Below are 22,631 nucleotides of genomic sequence, written 5' to 3' on the forward strand. Positions count from 1 at the left end.
ATGTGTGCAATCTTTTAATCTCAAATAGTGTTATTTATTTTCTGTCACAGAAAATAAGAGGCAGGTTTTTTTAATCGGCAGGCTTCACATTCCTTAGATGCTATTTAGCACCAACATGTTAAAAATGAACACTGGGACCATAGTGCTTGTGCAATTTCAGCTTTGTTTTTTCTTGGCAAAATCCTCCCTCTCAGTTGTGCCTGGGTGTGTGTGTGTGTGTGTGTGCTTCAAAAGATAACTTATCAAGCTTTGTTTGAAAAGTGATGAATCTTTCTTTTGTCTCTGCAAGATTTTGCCGTCGGATTTCACATTACTTGAAAAACAAAGTCCACAAAACAACCAGGTATAATTATGTGCCTTATAAGCTAGGAGGAACTTGGAAACCTGAAGCAACATAGTAGTAGATACTTTGCAACTTGTAGACTCGCAGAAGTCCTTCTACCGGCCTTCTACTTCACACTGAAAAGTACTTGGAAAACCGGGGGGGGGGGGAATGTAAAGTGTGAACAATGTAAACTTGTGCTTGCAAACATTTTTCATGCAAAACCCCTCATTAGAGAGCCATAGCAGGGCACCTGAAAACTGTGGCTTTAATGGGAAACCCAGGGTTCCCACTGTTCAGTGTACAGTGGTACCTCGCAAGACGAATGCCTCGCAAGACGAAAAACGCGCAAGACGAAAGAGTTTTCCGTTTTTTGAGTCGTTCCGCAAGACGAATTTCCCTATGGGCTTGCTTCGCAAGACGAAACGTCTTGCGAGTTCTTGCGAGTTTGTTTCCTCTTTCTTAAAGCTGCTAAGCCGTTAATAGCCGCTAAGCCGCTAATAGCCGTGCTTCGCAAGACGAAAAAACCGCAAGACGAAGAGACTCACGGAACGGATTAATTTCGTCTTGCGAGGCCCCACTGTATGGAAAGGCCCTTATGCATGTTTGAAACTTGACCACAGCATCAAGTGATGGCTTCTTTCTGCAAATGAGCTATTAGATGAATCACTGCCACGAGAACTATGATTTCACCTGATGCCAACTCAAACACAAGTTTTCAGCTGAGAGTAAGACATTTCACATATTCAGCTGACAGTCATCAAGTGATGAGTAATCGACTGAATGTGTGACGCAACCAATGTTTACTCCAGCCTCTTCCTTGATTTCATGCACAATTTCTTATTTATCTCTGGCAATTTTCCAAACGAGTGTATCTCTCTGCATTTATATATGCTGCTTTATGTTATGAGCATTTTATGTGACTGGCAAGAGTTCTGGTTTTTGAACAATGCAGAGATATACAATCAAGCATCAAAGGAAGGAAGAAGAGTTTGGATTTGATATCCCGCTTTATCACTCCCCTTCAGGAGTCTCAAAGCGGCTACCATTCTCCTTTCCCTTCCTCCCCCACAACAAACACTCTGTGAGGTGAGTGGGGCTGAGAGACTTCAGAGAAGTGTGACTGGCCCAAGGTCACCCAGCAGCTGCATGTGGAGGAGCGGGGAAGCGAACCCGATTCCCCAGATTACGAGTCCACCACTCTTAACCACTACACCACACTAGGAAACAGAACAAATGAAGAAAGATTGAGGGTGGTGTTGTGGAAGAGGACTCCTGATTTGTGGGTACCCTCCTCTAACTGGTTCCCAGTCTACCATGGAAGACATCTGTTCTGTATTTCCTATCACCCTCTAAGAACTTCAGATGAGATCCAAATTCACAACTACCAACAACAAAGCACAGCACTGATTAATTATTGCCTTCACTAACCAGCAGGATATTCCTACAACTGGATGCACCACTGGTCATTAGAACCGATAGCAGGACGTTATGGCTATAGGGTTCAGATCAAGAAATTGAGGGCAGAAATATCAATACCTGCTGGTGAAAGGTTAAACCTCAGAGTTTTGAAATCCAGAGCTGATGGATACAGATTACTAATATTTCCCTTTGGCACCCAATACCAAACACTGGTCGAAGCAGGATAATGACTTAGGTGGGCATCCGTTCCAATGTGGTTAAGGCGGCTCATTCATTCTCAGAATTTCAGCCTTGGTCTGAACCAAGAAACACCTTTAATCAAATCTAAGCAGTTCCCAGCAAAACAGCTCCTGGATGTGGACAAGGGGATGAGAGCAGCTACACAGATATGGTCGAAGGGGTAAAAATGAAGATTTATGAGCACAATATTTGCCTTGTGAAGGCAAGCTTGTCCATGCCGTTGGGCTAATTAAAATAATCCATCACACAGTGTGTGTCTGAGGCCAGGTCAGCTGAAAAGCTGGGTATAAACCAAATGTCAAGATGTGCCGACGGAAAAGCATATTTGTATGTGAATATCTGTGTGTGAGCTTGCACATGCACATCTGTGTGTGTGAGTACCAGATTGTGAGAATGTTTTGTTGGTTTTACTGCTCTATCGACAGTAAGTGTTTGATAAATAACACTCCAAAACAGTTGCAATGGTGCAACAACAACAGCTGCAATGCTGTGTGCAGAAGGCCTTCTTTCTACTTAAAGGATCATAGAAACATAGAATTGAAGAGTTGGACGAGACCCTGAAAGTCATCTAGCCCAACCCCCTGCGATCCAGGAATCTCTGGAACCTGACCTAGACCCGGTTCTCCATCTACTTGCCCCTGCAGCCTCTAGCTCTAGGACCAGGTCACTGGACAAGGGAAATGCCATATTTTGTTCTATCCAAGTTGCACTGGGTAATATGTCCAGAACACTGGAAAACACTTGTGTGAAACTGCACATGCATCCCCAAGGTTTGCCTGCCCTGGGTCCAAAATTAAGGCTGTAAGCAGGAGAACAAACACTGTAGAAAGTAACAGTGACCAAGTCCAGCCTCTTCCTGAAAGTAGCTTCCAGTTATCCTGGCTCCAAATCATTTAGGGTTTTATAGAACAGAACAAGCATCTTCAGTTGTGCTCAGACTGAAAGGCAGGGTAAGTGCTATTGTCCATTTGGTCCCTAAAGTGCACACCAGTCACAGTCTGGCTGCCACATTTTGCACTAGCTGAGGTTTCTGGACACTCTTCAAAGGCAGCCCCACACAGAGCACACTGCAATAACCTAAAGGAAGAGATGATTCAGGCATGAATCACTGGGGCCAGATCATCCCCCTTCTCCTCCACGAAGGGTTATAGCTGGAGTACCAGCCAATGCAGCCACTTGACCCTCGAGGAGTAATGCTGGATCCAAAATACCCTTCAGGTTGTGAGTGAACCTAGAGCTTCTTTTCCTCCAGAACAGGCTTGCCTACTGCCCTTCTGTCTTGTCTGGATTGAGTCTCAATATTTAAGCCCACACACAATCCATCAAGTATGTCCAGGCAGTCTAGATTCAGTCCAAGTCACAACTAAAAAGAAACATGCCTTTCCTTTCTTGCACTGTTTCATGAGGAAAGTATTTTCCCCTCCTTGGGTTAGCTCTTATTCTGTAGGGAGCCAGCAGAAAGGTTTAGAAAGATTTTGCAGGACTCATTAACACAACTGTACTATGTTCTGCATGCTCCCTATTGAATGTACTTGTAAATTATCTATCTTGGTTTAACAACAAGGTGCCAAAGAAAGCACACAACTTTTTTTTTTTTAAAAAAAACCTACCTAAGTTGACCAAATAATTGTAGATGGAATATGAAGAACGAAACTGTATTTGTAAATTAGCAACAACCAGTGAACATGGTTTGTTTTAAATGTGCTATTTTTACACTGCTAGTGCAATTATTTGCTGTGGGTATTCAAACTGGGATCAATGGGGGGAAATGAAGGCATAAACACCCCAAATAAATTTGCATTTCTCCATTTGCCCTTAATTGTGGGTTAACCTCAAACTATGCCTGTGATTGCATCCAGGCTACCCCTAGTCTTAAACAACCTCTTGGTGTCTCAGTTTAGCCACTAATAATTTACGCTTACACATATATATATAAGGGGTGCAAATATATAAAAAAGCACTTCAGATGAGACTGAAAATCACTACATTGCGCAAAGTATTATCTATTGATCAGAATTTTCACTCGTGTCTCAAAGGTCACGTTCACCCTTGAGAAGCATGGAATGCACAATTGATCGGCTACGACTGCAGCCTAATAGTTTCTGATTATGGCTGCAAATGGACCTGAAAGAAAACTCATTTGTTTATGGCACTAAACAACAAAACTCGCTTGGCAGCTCTCCGTGGCCATTTGAACATCTCTCGTCACCAACATCCATCTGATTAATGTACAGTAATTTGACAAGATGAGAACAGTATGCCATCGCGGCTGGTAATGACATTTTCTTGGGAGAGCCACAAGTGATCTCCCCCAGAAGCAAGAGAGAAGGCCAATCCCAGGAATGGCCTCATTATCATAAGCAACTCATTATGGCAGAAGCAGCTGTGCAGGCAGCCTTCAGAATGAGTTTTACTGGGCTATCCGCTATCATGATGCCTCTGTCAAAAATGCTTACATTCTACCATGTATGATGAATCTGGAAGGAATGCTTCTCAAGGGCATATTGGAATCGCAACTTATTCTAAACAAGCATGGGAACATCGAGCATTGAAGCTTCACCAGTGCCTTCGCGGGGAGGCCCCTTTCTGAAATGATGCAGCTTTCTTACCTGCAACAGAGGCCTCTGCACGCCCAGCATCTTCATGGTGTCTGCGCTGGCCAGTATCTTTAGTGGCTCAGTTATCTTGGTGACTCCTTCGATTTCCTTGTTGATTTCTCCCAGGACTTGGCTAAGAAAGATGTTCTTGATGTACATGGTGAGGAATTCCCGGAGTGGGCACTGCTTAGTTGGGCTGAGTCCCAAAGCGTGCTCAATCTCTTGAATAAATCTGAAACACATTAAAGAAGGGGAAACTCACTGTTACTATGTTTGCCAAGTCAAATGGAACTAGATTTCAGCTAACGGTTTCCAGACATTTTATGGAACAAGGGGTGAATCCTTACCTTATCTTTCAGAAACACGCTCCTACTAGAATTGATAGAAGTCCGTTTATCTTACAAAGCTTATCATTTGTACAGCTCCCATTAAAACAGGGCTGGGGAACCACCAGCCCAGGGGCCAGATGCATTTGCCAGGTTGTGGCTGCTGTCGCATGATGACAGTTTTTAGGAGCCATGGGTGAGAGCTGAGTGCAGGGTAGGGACCAAAGGTGGACAAAGTACTCCAGAAGGATCATGACATGACCCCCACCAGAGGTACTACCGCTCCTCTAACACCCCATACAATTTTATGTGTAGTTCGAGCCTAAAATGGCATCAGGGATGTGGGTGGCGCTGCAGTCTAAACCCCTGAGCCTCTTAGGCTTGCCAATTAGAAGGTCGGCGGTTCGAATCCCCGCAACAGGGTGAGCTCCCGTTGCTCTGTCCCAGCTCCTGCCAACCTAGCAGTTTGAAAGCATGCCAGTGCAAGTAGATAAATAGGTACCGCTGCAGTGGGAAGGTAAATGGCGTTTCTGTGCACTCTGGCTTCCGTCACAGTGTTCCAATGCACCAGAAGCTGTTTAGTCATGCCAGCCACATGACCCGGAAAGCTGACTGTGGACAAACACCGGGTCCCTTGGCCTGAAAGCAAGATGAACGCTGCAACCCCATAGTCGCCTTTGACTGGACTTAACTGTCCAGGGGTCCTTTACCTTTACCTAAAATGGCATCATTGGACAGAGAGGGTTTATGGGATTACTCCTTGGATACACTGGCTTGGGGCAAGCAGTAGGGTAATAGTTGCATTATTGGGGCACCCAGAGGACAGCCAGTGCATCAGAACAGCCCATTACTGTCTGGAAGGAAGAAGGTGACCAAGCTAAAGTCCCTTTCAATTACTTGGCAGCCGCAATTTGTGGCTGACATTCTGCATATGGCTGAGTGGGTCCAACGTGACATGCAGGTCTATGCGGGAAATTGTTCTTAAACCATTTCATCAAGAAAAGAACCATCCAGATGTAAATTTCCAAGGGAATCAAACTCTGCTCTCAGCGGTCCCAAATGAAACTATCTCGCACTGGCAGAGGAAAACGGAGGAAAAACCCATAAAGGTAAAAAGCCCTGTGGGGTGTATTTTCTCAGTGTGAGAGAGCAAGTCATATGGCAAGTCAAGGATGGAAAATTCCCTTAACGCATGGTAATTACACTTATTTAACATAACAACTGCAGTGCTTATTCTTGTAAAATGCTAAGGAGATTTCTGCAAATCAAAATGCAAAGCAAGGAACATTTCTGGGTTGCTAGACCATGGCCCCAGTTGATGAGGGGAGCTGGGAGGGGGGAAAGGGTCCAAAAACCTAATGAAGCTGAATGCGGGAAGGGGGGAATCTCTTGCCTGTTCTCATACTGCTATGAAATGCCTGAAGGGAAGAACAGGGTCTAGGAGGAAGCCCTAAAAATGCAGGAGGAAAAGCTGAAATCTCCATCTCATATCCAATTCAGAGGCAAGCGCTTGCCGAGTGATATACAAATTTAACTTGTTTTATCTTTCTAGGAAAGCTTTCAAGGTGATTTGTGACTACAATTAAGCAGTCCCTCTAGACAGAAAAGCACTTGAGGTAAAATCAGGTGTCTCTCTTCTCCTGCTTCCCCCCCACCCCCCATGGCAAGTCATTGTATTTTTATTGTTATTCATGTAACAACTTGTTTCCGAAAACTTAATTTTAACTCCCAACTTTATTGCCTCAGCTAGCCTGTAATACGGATTTATTAAGAAAACAGATGACTTCTGCATCTTTTGCAAACTATGTCAGTCTTTGCTTTTTCTGTTGCAACACTTCTTAGACAAGAGATGTTTAAAAACGCAGTTTTGCTAAATTATTGTAAAAGAATATTGCAATAATAAAGAAAATATGATAGCCATCTTCAAATATCTCAAGGACTGTCACATGGAAGAGGAAAATATCTTGTTTTCTCCTGATCTGGAGGGTAGGACTCAAACCAATGGATTCAAGTTACAAGAATGGAGATTCCAACAAAACATATGAAGAACTTTCTGACGGTAAGAGCTGTTTCACAGTGGAACGGTCTCCCTTGGGAGGTGGTGGACTCTCCTTCCTTGGAGGTTTTTAAGTAGAGGTTGGATGATCATCTGTCATGGATGCTTTAGCTGATATTCCTGCATTGCAGGGGGTTGGACTAGAGGACCTTTGGGGTCCCTTCCAACTCTATAATTTTATGATTCTATGATCTATGAATTCCTCTTCTATCCCAGCACCAGTAGTTTGATGTAGCTGCCAACCTGATCATACAACTTGGTTTTATGAGGCCAGTGATGTTCAAAGTTTGTTCCAGCAAGACTTGTACAGTGGTGCCTCGCAAGACGAAATTAATCCATTCCGTGAGGCTCTTCGTATAGCGGTTTTTTCATCTTGCGAAGCAAGCCCATTGACAGCTTAGCGGATTAGCGCTATTAGCGGTTTAGCGGCTTTTAGCGGATCAGCTGATAAGCGGCTTAGGGCTTAGGAAAAGGGGGGGAAAGGGAAAAAACCCCGCAGGAACTCGCAAGACATTTTCGTCTTGCGAAGCAAGCCCATAGGGAAATTCGTTTTGCGAAGCGCCTCCAAAACGGAAAACCCTTTCGTCTAGCGGGTTTTCCGTCTTACAAGGCGTTCGTCTTGCGGGGCACCACTGTAGTCCTTTGGGATAGTTATCAGAAATTCTGCAATGACCTCAGACAAGCTTATGTGAAAAATGACCTGTTCTCCATCACCAGAGCAGGCTACTCTGGGCTGTAGGCTAGGGTTACCAGATGTCCCTGGTTCCCGAGGACAGTCCCCAGATTTGCAAATCTGTCCCTGGATAAATTCCGTTCCCAGAATGTCCCCAGATTTGCAAATCTGTCTCCGGGAAACGTGGCAGCGGCAGCCTCAGCAGCCCGGAGCCAGCCTGGTAGCGCAGTTGGCTCTGGCTGGCTTCAGGAGCTGCTTGCTGCCATGGCACCCACCACTTTTCCTTGCTGGAAGTCCCCATATGATGTGTTGCGCACAAGACACATCACATGGGGACTTCTGGGAGGCAAACTGGTGGGCGCCACGGCAACGAGCAGCTCATGAAGCCAGCCAGAGCCAAGTGCGCTAACAGGCTGGCTCTGGGCTGCTGACTGCCACCGCCAAAGGGGAACCGGGGACGTCCGGCAGTACAGATCTCCTGCCCCCTTTGTTTTGACTGATCGGGGGAGGCTCGGGAGTTGTGGGCGGGCGGCCGTTGCCCAGTTTTTTAAAAAAACTGTTCGCATTTATGTTTCACAGGGTGCGAAAGAAGGGCTTTGCACCTTTATACAATATGCATGTGTGCTTGGGCCCAGGGTCTTTTGCCTCACCATCCCCACTACTGACTCCCTGTTGTTACTCACCTTCAAAAAGAAAAAGAAAAAAGTGTCTCTGGATTCATTGAAAAAAATCTGGTAACCATACTGTAAGCCGACCTAGTTTACTGTGTCCACCTGAGACCACGCCGTTCCTCCTTCCTGGTCATGACTGCTTTTGTTTCAAGAACTTGCGTTTTATTCTGCTTTTATCTAGTACACTGTTTCAATGGCTTTGTGTTATGAGACTGCTTTAGCAAGGGGCAGAAATTGACACCATTCTGATGCAGGGACAGCCACATAAATATTTTCAGAAGTCATCCTCTGGATGGCTGAATGAGCCTAGGAGATCTTCCTACTGAAAGCTAACACTTCTACGGAAAGAACCAAGGGGCAGCTCATACGATCCATTACCCTGGAATAAAAACCCTTGAACATAACTTCGGCTTTTGAACTTCTTACAAACCCAAGAGGAATCTTTTACCTATATGGTCCTGTGAACAAGACTATAACTATTATCTATGGCAGATAGCATTTAACATTCCCTAGCGTAGCAACCCCTGCTGACACCTGGGGCGGACCAAAGTTCTTGAGCTTTCCTGAGGAAATCAAAGTCGTCAAGCTTATTTTAGGGCAGCCACCAATTTGTGCTGACCATAAGCCAACATAAAACACTGCTGCCCTACAGACGCCAGCCCAGTGTGGGTCATTCCCTCCTGAATGCCTTCACTACTGCCCATATCCTTCAACGTGTGTGGGATGAAACACTCTGCAGTTCCTTGGTTGTGCAGATAGAAGTAAAAGTATTAACTTCAGGATAATACTCCTTTCATGATCATGATTAAGTAGATTTACAAACCCAGAATATCAAGGAGTTCTGCTTTTTATGGAAACACGATAGTCCTTGGCATGTCTTTAAAATATTCTGTCAACTCATGGCCCTTGAATGGCTGCAGCTGAGTCCAACATTGATCTAAGCATTTTATAATGGCTACGTCCAATCCAAGAAGTGCCAAAGTGCTAATGGTCCCCTTTGTGTAGAATGAAAACACCATATTGCTCTTTTTCTCTTCCAAAAATACAGCAGCCATTTCAAGTGGACAAAGCTGCATTTGGCAAAACTAAGTTGATGAAAGCTTCTTTCTCATCGCATTCCTACACCATCTCCTGCAGCCTCCCTCCCTTTCTTTGCAGAAAAGATCTCTTACTGAAGCTCTGAAAGTGTCAGAGGATGCCGACGATTAAACATGCAGGCAGCTTAATGCATATAATGAACATAAAGCATCCACCTTACTGGATGCGCCAGAGATCATTTGCTACTGAAGACACAGTCATTGAGGAGGTACTAAAAGGAGAAATGCACAGCATTTGAAGAGGGAAACTAGACACTAGGGAATTGGGCTACAGTATTATCACTTATTACAGAGCAGATATTGCTTTTAAGAACAAGCTGGTGACAAATACTTCGGTGTATGGAAAGATAAACCATTCTGTCTGCACTGTGTGCTCCCAAATCTCCCCCTCCCCCTTAACAGCTCTCATTCTACTCAGCCTCCAGATTTTCCTACCATGAAGTCATAACGCTGAAAGGAAACCAACAATTCTCTGAATTCAACACCTTGCTTGAAGGTTGACCATGTATGCTTGCAACCCATTTTGGGCTGTTGTGGATGAGCCGGCATCCATGTGGATCACTCTCTTGGCTCCCTCCCTCGGATCCAGTACTAGGACTTTCAGCTCAACTCTTCCCACAAATTCCACCGCATGGTTTAAACATATATAGCTTCTGGTTACACAGTTCAGAGTGTAGAGCTCTAAGCTACAGGCCTTGGCACAAACCAAGACGTTGCCCCAACACCTGGCACACCCCTTTGAACCATGGGATGGGCACAGACATTTCTCCTCCCATGGTTCTCCTCCCAAGTGAAGGGGCTGAGCAAGCAAGAGGGCACTTCGTGAATAGGCTGGGTTTGCGTATGCCACCACATCCAATGGGATGTCCTTGGAGACAGGGTCAGAGTCTGCCCAGCCGACTCACTGAGTGACCCAAGCTCACACACACAACCCCCCCCCCAGTTGCTGGGACAACCTCACTCCCAGGAGGTGGGATGGGGCTGGCTTACTCGGCTTTCCCTCCCATGCTGGGACATCCGCCACCAACAGGACAAGGAAGTTGTCTAGTGGAACTACTCAGATGCTCCCTGCCAACAGTCTCAGTGCTCCCATCCCATTCCTCCTCCTGCTCTGCTAAATCCTGCCAAGAAATCCCCATGGGGCTCACAACATTCATACAACGTATGAAATCAGACCAGACCAGACCAGAGGTGACTACTACTCCACCATCCAGCCATGATGGGTATAACCAACTTCTTATCCAAGATGCATGTGGTACAGCACACAAGACGTATCCCCACAGCTACCCTGTGAGGTAGATAGGACAGGAGAGATCAGCTTATCTAAGGCTGCTAAGAGATGTTCGTGGCTAAGCAGGGATTCAGATACAAGTATTGTCTACATGGGCTGATAGTAATCTCCAGGGTTTCTGGCAGAAGTCTCTCCTTGCCCTACCTGGAGATATCAGAGATTGAACCCGGGGCCTTCCACATGCAAAGCGGGTGCTCTACCACTGAGGTACACCCCTTTCCAGGTCTCCCCTGTCCACGTGGCCAACATCCAATAATTTGCCCCACTAAGTGTCCAAGACAAACCTGCTGGCAATTTTTAATGGGTCCAATGATGTTAGATGGTGAACAGAACATAAAAGCAACTCAGAATGCTTGCAATCTATGTTAGACTGGGGACATAGGAGTCAGGGATTGATAAAGGGTAGAATGCTATATTTTATAATATATATTATAGATACGCTGCCACCTCCTTTTATAATATGCTTGCTCACACAGGTGTGAAAAAGATTTCTTTGAAACAGAAGATTGAGCCAAGTGCTCAGACAAATCTAACACTTAAAAGTTTACAACTTGAACTTTTGGCTACTTCTCTTCAAACTAGCTTCAAACTGAAACCACTTTGATTTTTCAAGGGCATTTTCTTCCTTGAAGATGATTTTCCTTATGTGAGAAGGATGCAGATTATTTTGAGTACATCTGTTTTATTGAATTGCTGTTGCACTCCGTATTCATTTGTGCTTTCTTTTTGTAACTGTTGTTTTCTGATTTTATCCAGTAGTTGGTTGGTTGGCTGTTAATTAAACATATATTTCACATTTTGTTAGCAGTACTTTTCTCAAGTGCCCTGGATAAGGTCAGGGAGCTGAGGTCAGGAAGTGGCAAGGTAAGGCTTGGCTGTTTTGAGAAAGGCCCAGGAAGCAGCAGAAGGAATTCAAAGACTGTGGTGTCGAATGCAAGCTGCCAATATTCAGAGGCTCAGTGATGAACCTGAGTATCGAAGAGTTGCTTTAAAGAAATACTCTAAACTATACCCAACACTCATAGTAGTATAATGTGTCAAGGCAACTGCTGCAGTAGAATTCATCCATCTTTCTAGACAAATCTCTAACTACAGCCTTTCCCTTTGACCAGGGGAGTGCTGAGCTATCATATTATTAGCAACAATAAACAACTGTAATGCATAGAACAAAAGTGGAGCCTGGGGAGCAACATGAGATGGCAATTCTAGCTAAACTGTGTAGCAACTAAACTCAAGTGCTTTGGAGCACTGAGGTTTTCAAAGATACAAACTGTCATCATCATGCAACTTCTAAGACAGCAAGCACACTGTAAGAAAAAAACACAATGCCACAGAGCACAGATGTTAATGGGACTAAAATACAATGGATCTTTCTTGGGCTGCCGCGCCCAATATCAAGTAAATATTTGACTGAATACACACAGACACAGATTTAACATGAAGAGGGTTTAAAATAGGGTTAAATAAATTCATGAAAGGTGAATAGTCAAGCATCTGGCCTAGCCAGGCTGATAGAAAGAGAGAGGGCCTCACTCCTTCTAAGAGCTACAATGGTGCAAATGATCACTGAGGAGCCATTTCGGTCTGAACCTCTCAATCTTAGAAGTAACTTCCGTAATCCTAAAGGAAAAAGTGAAAGGCTGTACTCACGGAAAGGGATCTGGTCCACCATAATACTTTCTCCATAGCCTATATAAGTGTTTGAACCATTGCCTTCCATACCCAAGTCCTCGCATCACACTGATCTATTGAAGATGTCAGCCTTATTAGCTTCCTCTTACCTGTAGCTTAATGCTACCAAAAATGTCCCCCACAGCACTGCCAGCAGATGGCCCAGTTCCCCTCCCCATGCGCTCAATTCGTTTCAGTTAGCCTTAATGAGAGTCAAGCACATGCACTGAAGCGTGAAAGGACTTCATAAAAAGAAGGAATTGGCTCGTGGTAAAGCTAGTTTTCGGTCCACTTCTCCTACCATAGGAAATATTCATTAAGAGGCTGCGGCCCAGGTGCCAGACCAAATGGCTTCTATTTTAGCAGCATTCCTCCTAAGACTCTTTGAAAGTAGCGTTGGAGGTAGCTTCATTACAGAAGTAATGGAGCCTGCACAGAGAAATCAGTGCCTTGCGACTTTAGCAAGATCCAACCTAGATATCCCACCCTCCCTTTGCTACAGACTCAATTCCTGCCCCCAATAATAAATAATAATAATAAAATTGCCCTCTGCACCATCACTGAACCCCTCGGGTGACTGGTATGATTCAAGATGGCAGTACCAAGGATCAAATGGAGGCCTCAAGACCAATGGTGGAGAAACTAAGAAAATGAGACCATAGGCTTTTTAATCCTTCAGAGATCTTGCTTTGCCCTAGTTATATTCTTGTCAGTAATTGCCATTAAGAGGAAACTTAGCGCATACAAACAAACTGATGATTTTTCTGTAGATGACTGGCAAATATGGAGAAAAGTGGCAAAGTTGCTGTGCAACAGGAACCTGTTCCACAGGCTAGAAGCAGCACAATTGTTTGCCTGTGGGCAGACACAACCAACACCCTTGAGTTTACTCAATCCCCAAAACATTCCCACCCTCGCACTTGTGTGTTACACAACTTCACTGCATTAGTGTTGTATGGAAGCTGGGGGTTGGTTTTTTTGGCAACCATGTGATCATATCCCTAATGCCTATTAAAAACTAATGATTGGTGAATTGTAGATACTTTTTTCTATGTCTACCAAAACATAGCTGAGTAACTTCAACATGAACAACCAAATAAGAAATGCATGTATCAAAAGAAGGATTAAAAGAAAAAGAAGTAAGAGATGACCTAAAAGATAATAAAGAATGTCACCCACCACAGACATACTTCAGGGAGATGAGTGATGGATTGTAAGTCATGTCCACTGACTTTGGAAAGAGAAGTTCCAATGTACTGTGAAGTTAATGCTCATCATATGAAAGGCTGCAGCCAAAAACATGGCTCTCTCTTTCCCTTGAAATTGCTTTGCTCTGTTTCCTAGTTTGTTTATTGTTCTAGTAATGGGCTCCATTTTAACATGTCAGATATTGCATCCTCTTTATAAATGGGAGCCATCATTATGCATCGGACGTTCAATGAGAATGGACCATAACAACATGTTGGGCATCTAGGGATGGCTGGAATGGTCTATTTCTAGGATAAGTCAGTTTCACATGTGTTTATTTTTAAATCTGTTCTGTCCTGTTTCCTCATTAATCTACAGTTGTTTTCTTAAAACTAAACTGTACAACCCCCCCCCCCATATGTAAAGATGTACTTAAAACAAAACATTTAATTATTTCAATTTATAAATGTATTTTAGTCTCAAATATGGATTTTTGTTTTCTACCTTTTGACAATGCTTTTTGAGCCAAAACTATAAAATAATTATTTTCTGATCAATGTATTAGTTTGGGAGATGTGAATTAGAGTCATTTCCAGAAAAATATGGTCCAAACAAAATTCTCTACGCGTGCATTTAGAAGAAATGGAAATTGCACCAACTCAAAAGGGCTGGGGAACTTTGAATTGCCAACCATCTCCATGGTGGGCCACACATGCCTACAGTGCCAGACATGATCAGATCAACTCAATTACTGCTCCCAGCTCCCCTGCCTGCTGCTCCCCCTTCCCACTTCATGCCCCCCTTTTCTAATCAGATAACAAACAGTCTAATAACTGGCTGTGTGTCTGTCAATCCAATTATTTCCTATTTGGGATGTGCTGACACTCCATTAAATAAAGCCGACAGATGGCAAGATCTTTCATTATCGTTCAACTGACTGATTAGCCGCTTATGCGCAGCACAGGAGCGCAGAAATCAATGCAATCAGGTGTTCGTCGACTGAAAGCTCCAGAGGGGCAAATGCCAGAGGGCAGGGGCGAAAGCTGCATCCAGCATACCAACACAGCTAAAACTGAGCTCCAACACCTTCTGTGGTCCCTTCTCAACTCACGCTCACACATCTGGGGCTGAGGAATGCAGGGTCGCTGCTTGCTATTTGTAACCAACGGCTTATTAATATGAATAGAAAGTGGTGGATAAAATGCCAGAGGGGTAGAATACCACTGTGATGCCTGTTGCATCACACGTAAACACTCCCAACCCACATCCCAGCAATGGCTCCATCATGCACCTTTTTTCCACATCACCCAAGTACCAGACACACACTGACTTGGACGTAGAGCTCTCAAGCAAGCTGCCTCTCTTTTGAGAGGTACAAATACCCCTGGACGCAGGAAGGATTTCTTAAGGGATCGACAACTCTGCTTATTTGATCTGCAAAACAGGAAGCGCACCATCCAATTTACAACATTATTCACAGAAGCTAATCCTTTGACCAGTCTGACTGTCTTGGTTTACTTCTTCTAATACGCAGAACAAGCAGAGGTTTCCGTGTGTGATGATGACGCAATGCTGCTACTGTTTTGTCTATTAACTTGGTTTCTACTGGATCAGAGTCTGGCTACTCTCTTTAGAGAAACATAGGAGTCCAGGACTAATTCTGTTGCATAGCTGGTTACAGTCAGAATTGAGCACAACAGCTTTGCCTGTGGCCATGACTGCACTCTCCACATCTCAGAGCTCCAGTGAAATAAAAAGCTGCAACTGGAAAGAGCCCTGTGTTACATCTCTGAGCACAGACGAAAGGAGAGAAGGGAGCAGGTGAATCCACAAAAATGGAGTACTATATTAGAGACCACTTCTTTATAGTAGGGGGGAAAGTGAAGAGAATTAACCATATCCTTCCATGAGGGTAAAATGTTTGTGGGACTAAAAAATTATTATTTTTATTTTGAAAAAAAATGTTTGTGGGACTGCATTTAAAAGTTGGAAAGCACAGGGTTTTATATTTCGGTTATCAAAAATCTATACGTTTTTCTTGCATTGGAAGCCATCAATGAAATTCTAACATTTTCAGAAGATCTGGTACCAAAGCAAGAAAAATGGTATTCTAAGAGCTAAAGAAGTAGATTAAGGTTATAATACGGTGTTAGATTCAACTTTGATATGCACCACAAAACTGGAAGCAATGCTAGTCTTTGACATTTTCACATTTGAAACAGAATGATACTCTCTCTTTTCTAACACTGGAGTCCTATTTGTTAATACTGCAGGCAGGAAAATGGTAAGTACTTCGGAATCCGATGCTGCTAGCCGCTGCTACACGACAAGATCAGTCTTAATCAAGATATAATCCAATTGCAACTCCACCCTGGAGAAATACGTCCAAATGGTTGTATTCGTCAAAGAGCTACTCAGAGGAGACCCACTGAAATTAATGAACCTGTCAGGTCTATCAGTTTCTAAGTAGGAGTAGCACTGGATACAACCCAAAACGTCAGCAGAATGACCATCCTTTTTATTTTAGATCTTTATTAATTATGTATTTTGTATTCTCATTTTGTTTTTTTCTATTGTGACCCACTCTGGCAACTTTGAATGAAGGGCGGCATGCTAATGTAATAAACAACAATAATAATGTGGGAACTGCATCTGATGTTTAGGCACATGAAACAGCTGGATGGCGGCAGACATGTGCTCACCAAATCCAAAATCCATCTTTCACTTTAAAGCTAAGCTATGCTTGAGCCAAGTACTATTTGAACCTTGATCAGACTCATTATTGGGTTGGCAGAACAACGCAGCTCAATGGCACTGAGCAATATTGTGCTTTAAGGAGGGAGGGGGAACCCATCTAAAGCAAACAGCTGCGCCCCACACTACAGTTTCAGCTGAGCAGGCCTCTCATCCAGCAAAGTCTGGAGGTTGAGCATCACCATCAAATTTTATTGCTTGTCCTAGGAGGCAGCACATGCTAAACCAATAAAGTTGATGATGATGACCAGAGGGGCTCTCCTCGTATGTTTATTCAAAAGCAGACTGAATTTAAGACTGAACTCTTGCCAAATCTAGAAAAGCAGCAGCAGTGGAGCAGTAGTCATAGAATTTGCAAATTTTTTCAACCTAGGTGCAAGTTGCTTAAAGGAAAGTAACAGTGGTCCATCATACTAAAAGGAAACCATGGAAGAAATTATAAGGAAGCAAAAAATAAGTTCCAAATGTGCACAAAGCTGTAACATGCACTAAAAAAAGAATGGTGGAACCACATGGGCCTTTGATCTGATCTATCACCATTTTTCGCTATGTACTTACAATACAGAAAATGTGCATTTTCACATGTTGTTGGACACTAACTCCCATCAGTCTTAGCCAGCACAGGTCATTGTCAAGAATGGTGTGAGTTGTGCTTCATTTGCAGGGCCACAAGTTCCCTTTGCTTCATGCAGCATATTCTTTTGAGCACAGCTTGGTAAGCAGTGTCTTGGCCCAATCAAATCCCATACTCAGTGGGTCTCCTGCGGTAACTGGGGAACGCTGCCACTCATTTTTGCCACTAATGATCCAGGAACTGCAACAGAAGAGCCTCTGACCTAACCTTATGCCCATGTGGTTTCATTTATGAATGAGACAAAATTGGAATTTTCTTAAGTAAGGCCACTCCTAATGTAAAGTGATTCTGGTGGCTGACGATGCGGCATAACTCAGAAAAAAGAAACATTCTGCTGCAACAGAAGGAATCAAGGGCATGTCTTTCATGGTACCACTTTCCTTGTTCCGAAAGAGTAAAGAGTGATGCATGGCCTTAGGTAAAGGTAAAGGGACCCCTGACCATTAGGTCCAGTCGTGGCCAACTCTGGGGTTGCGGTGCTCATCTCGCTTTATTGGCCAAGGGAGCCAGCGTACAGCTTCCGGGTCATGTGGCCAGCATGACTAAGCCGCTTCTGGCAAACCAGAGCAGCACACGGAAACGCCGTTTACCTTCCCGCTGGAGCGGTACCTATTTATCTACTTGCACTTTGACATGCTTTCAAACTGCTAGTTTGGCAGGAGCAGGGACCGAGCAACGGGAGCTCACTCCGTCACGGGGATTTGAACCACCGACCTTCTGATCAGCAAGCCCTAGGCTCTGTGGTTTAACCCACAGCGCCACCCGCGTCCCGATGAATGGCCTTACTTACCCTGTAAAGAGTAAACGTACTACAGAATGCACAAGAAATGCAGTTACTGAGGCTAATCTACATCAGATGGAAGCTTATGCATTGCAATTTGCTGTTATTTCTATTGTTACAGATTGGTAATTCTTTATTGGGGTTGATAAGTGTAAACTTTAATAATTATTTGCTGATGTCTTTAATTTCACTGTTTACTATTACATTCCAATGGATTGCTGAATGTTGCTTTGCTTGATACAAATTGTTTATTTCAAAGTTATTGTGACTTTTTATATTGGATCAGATTGTTACTATTAATGTTTCATGTTTTAACATGTGTTGGAAGCCGCCCAGAGTGGCAGGGAAAACCCAGCCAGATGGACAGAGTAAAAATAAGAAAATTATTATTATTATTATTAGTAGTAGTAGTAGTAGTAGTAATAGTAGTAGTAGAAATAGTAGGTTGGCAAGTAACTCAATGAACCTTGTCTAAGACAATGACAAGGGATGGATCAGAGATGCCAAATGAAGCCTTGAACTCACAACACTTCAGACATGTAAACCGAGAATGCCAACCACACAACCACTTTGACTCACATATCCAGAGCACACAATCAACCTTCAAAAAAATATAGTACGTTAATTTACTGCAGTCATTTAGATATTTAGCTTTATTAACATTTTTCCACATTTAACTCCCTTTCAGGGGGCCCCTAACCTGCATCATAACATACTCAACCCTTAAATCTCTTAGAAATGAATAATCATCAATTGAGGTTTACCCTACTCTGTGGCTTTCCGGTGGCAGCATAGTGACCTGTGCTTCTTTTTAATACCAAGTAACAGTTCTTTTGCCTTTAATGGTACGTTTTAGCCTCCTAACTTTTACTACCAACACATTTAAAGCTCAGCAATGTTGTTTTAATTACAGGCTCAAAAGGAAGAAAGCACAAAGTATGGCTGGAACCAGCCGGCGCTCACAGCTCTCCAGATGGAGAACACAAACTATGCCATATTGCTTGGGCATGCCTCGGAGTGGGGGGAAGTCTGTAAATGAAAAGACAAACCAGGAGCGAAAGTTGTTGTCTTTCCCTAGGGCGGGGGAGGGCAATGCTCTCTTCTAAAAATCTTTTGCTTAAATAGGAGTTGGAACTTGACTATCATTCTACCTGTTGTTTAGTAGCATGCACTGTCAGGATCACACTGAATTGTGGAATGTGGCCACCAGTTATTTCAGGTCTCTGAAGAAAATCTAAAAGTCTCCACTTCATTTCAACAGCAAAAGAGCATCTTCCCCACTTCCAAAGTTCCAGTTTCTTTCCCCTCTTCGCCATGTCAAAGGCCTGGAAACGATGCCTTATGAGGAACGGCTAAGGGAGCTGGGCATGTTTAGCCTGGAGAAGAGGAGGTTAAGGGGTGATATGATAGCCATGTTCAAATATATAAAAGGATGTCACATAGAGGAGGGAGAAAGGTTGTTTTCTGCTGCTCCAGAGAAGCGGACACGGAGCAATGCATCCAAACTACAAGAAAGAAGATTCCACCTAAACATTAGGAAGAACTTCCTGACAGTAAGAGCTGTTCGACAGTGGAATTTGCTGCCAAGGAGTGTGGTGGAGTCTCCTTCTTTGGAGGTCTTTAAGCAGAGGCTTGACAACCATATGTCAGAAGTGCTCTGATGGTGTTTCCTGCTTGGCAGGGGGTTGGACTCGATGGCCCTTGTGGTCTCTTCCAACTCTAGGATTCTATGATTCTATGTTTAATCCTGGTATTTCTACAGTCACGGTTTACCTGCAAACCACTGTCACATATTGGGGGAATCCCTGTGCCCATCTGAAGGGTCAGAGCCTTTGAGGAGGAGAAAAGGGCTTGCATTTTCACAGGACCTATATGTAAGCTGCATGTTATAGGTCAGGCAAAGGCAAACTCCAGCCCTCCAGATGTTTGGGACTACAATTCCCATCATCCCTGACCATTGGCCCTGTTAGCTAGGGATGATGGGAATTGTAGTCCCAAACATCTGGGGGGGCGGAGTTTGCCTATGCCTGTTATAGGTGCTTTATTGCATAAGGGGTTACCCTACATCTTATATACAACAACTCAGCTCTGCAAAAAAAGACAGCACCTTTTCAAAGTCATTTTGAGAAAGGCATAGACATACACCCAAAAGGCAGCTTCTGGAAGTGCTGCAATGGAAGGAGGAAGAAGAATGGCAACACGTGGGGGTAAAATAAGCTTTTTCTTCCATTTTTTAATTCCATGCTCAGCTTTGAGCCAACTGACTTGCACCACAGGATGAAAAAACACCCATCTTTTGGTCCTGCGCTCTGGCACAGAGAATGGAGAATCCAGGATTGAGATCAGAAGTAGGGGAGGCTTCTCTCCATCTGGGATGCCCCGTTTAAAATGGGACAGTTTGCAACATTAGATACAGTGGTACCTCAGGTTACATACGCTTCAGGTTACATACACTTCAGGTTACACACTCCGCTAACCCAGAAATAGTGCTTCAGGTTACGAACTTTGCTTCAGGATGAGAACAGAAATCGTGCTGTGGCGGCGTGGCTGCAGTGGGAGGCCCCATTAGCTAAAGTGGTGCTTCAGGTTAAGAACAGTTTCAGGTTAAGTACGGACCTCCGGAACGAATTAAGTACTTAACCTAAGGTACCACTGTAAAATGTTTTGTAACATTAGATTGAGGAAGTGTTAAGAGTCTAATTGCTTCTGCAAGCTTAACTGTTCTCTCTCCAACGTTTTTCAAGCTCAATACCATCAGGCTACAGCTGCACACATTTAGTTTGGTCCAAAGTCTGCTAGCAGAAAGGGGACATTTGCACAAGGGTAAGGAAGGGCCTGTAGTTTTCTACAGAGATGCAGTGGTTCGAAAGAGCTTCAGCCCAGATCTTAGAAGATCTGCAGTTCTAGTCTGCCTGTGGCCAATTACAATTGACAATTAGGTTTATGAGATGTTCAGTGCATTATGGAATACACTGCTATCTGTAGCCATAGAATAGTGTGGCTGGAAGGGATTTTAGCATATTATCCAGGTCGTGTCTCCTGTCCTAAAAGAGAATATACATCTTATTGCTCCTAAATTGCTTGTCTAGTCATCAAGAGCATCAAGGTGGATGATCTCACAGCGTCCTTTAGGCAGTTTGGCTCAGTCCTAAGAATGTGCAATTTGAATGACTTCCGAGTAACTTAAAATTGTTGAATCTTGTCCTGTATTCAGTGGACAGGATTATATATTATATAATACAGAAAGAACTATGAACCTTTGGGGGAAAGTACAGTAGCGAAATACTGCGTTGCCCATTCCCTGGAAGGCTGCTTGAAGAAATACTGACTGCCTTCATAGAAACAGCAGGTATGTTGGTAAAACTGTTCGTCAACCATTTTGAAATGTGTTGTGTGGAAGAAAGGCATAGGAGAGATTGCTCCTGCTTAAAAAAAGAAAAGTAAAGAACAGATTTTCTGTGCATGCAAAAATAATTATTGCCCAAATTCCCCTATCCTGCCTTGCATTGATATACTGAGTTTTTATATGTGTAGGAAACATCTTCTCCCCCCCCCCCCGCCCGTTCCAGGGAACATATAGATATGTGGTCTCCTCCCACCCTTTTGCAGGCTGATGTGACAGAGTCCCAGAACAGTTTTTTGCCAGTTTACATGATGTTAGTGAGAACCTGGCCTTGTTCTCAGTGTGCCAAAGAAATGAAAAACAAACCCTGCAGCAGTTCCTTTGCCCTTATCACGATCAAGTATTGTAAGCTACTGATTTTCTCATGAGCCATGGGTATTTTAATAAAATGACTTATTCAAAAGTTTTTTTAAGGTTGGACCTCAGAGGCAAGGCTTTTTTAAAAAAAGGTTCACATCCAGACAAGAGATTAAAAAAAAAAAAAAAGTAGGAACTACATTGACTATATAATTTTTAAATGGCTCATTTTCAGTGACTGTGAAATTCTAACCACTGTATTTCAACTTTTTACTCATACATACAATGGAAGAAATGCTAAGTGGATAGAAATTTCACAGCGTCTGCAAAGGCAACACGCACAAACGCACACACACATCCTGTAGCCCATCAGGAAACATGAAAACAATAATTTTATAATGCAACTTTGGAATGGAAATTTAAACTCCCAAGGTAATTTTCCATTGACTATGCCCGGTGATGCGTGAATTACACTTGCAGGGATGGGTAAATAGGATTGGGCTTGATTGCTTCATCACCCCTCCATTATTTCAAATCTTCTGAAGGGGGGAAGGGGACTTCACAGAGATGAATGTAGATTCCTTGTTTGAAAGCACAGTGGGGGAGACAATCCCATCAGTCCTACTGAGGAACACGGTCCTTGCCGTGAAATCATAATTAATACCGTAACAATCTACTTATAAGCCTCAAAAGCGGCCCAGATGGGGATAAATTAGGAGCAGAATATTGTTAGCATTTTATTTAAATTAAACAGAAGTGTCTCTGACAGAACGCAAATCGTGTTACGGACTAATAAAGGGATCAGATGAAGCAATTAAGGTGTAAGCAGTAGTTTGTTAGGTTTGTGTGTGCGACTGTAAGGCCCGCAATGTGCAGGATACATAAGAACACACAGAAAATGGGAATGGTATACCAGCAGCTGTTGAAACCGTCCAGGAGAAGTGGTAATCAGTAGGAAAGAAGCAGAGGATCAGTGCCGCAGTTTGAGAGACTCTGCAAAGTTGCTGGGATTCCTATTGAGGAAGAGGGCAAAGGTCCATGGTGAAGCAAAAGCCTTATATAGTGGTACCTCGGGTTAAGAACTTAATTCGTTCTGGAGGTCTGTTCTTAACCTGAGGTACCACTTTAGCTAACGGGGCCTCCCGCTGCTGCACCACCACCGCGTGATTTCTGTTCTCATCCTGAAGCAAAGTTCTTAACCCGAGGTA

General features: G+C 43.5%; 1 protein-coding gene across 1 annotated transcript in view; it reads right to left on the reverse strand.

The window, feature by feature from the left end:
• EXOC4 (exocyst complex component 4) overlaps positions 1-22,631 on the reverse strand; it is a 361,468-nt gene that overhangs the window by 75,887 nt on the left and 262,950 nt on the right. The window contains exon 11 of the mRNA XM_081879704.1: positions 4,594-4,813. Coding sequence (XP_081735830.1) covers positions 4,594-4,813 — 220 coding nt within the window. The remainder of the gene's footprint in view (positions 1-4,593; positions 4,814-22,631) is intronic.

Source organism: Podarcis erhardii (assembly GCF_964252035.2).
Source record: "Podarcis erhardii genome assembly, chromosome: 10".
In the NCBI taxonomy this organism is placed as follows: domain Eukaryota; kingdom Metazoa; phylum Chordata; class Lepidosauria; order Squamata; family Lacertidae; genus Podarcis; species Podarcis erhardii.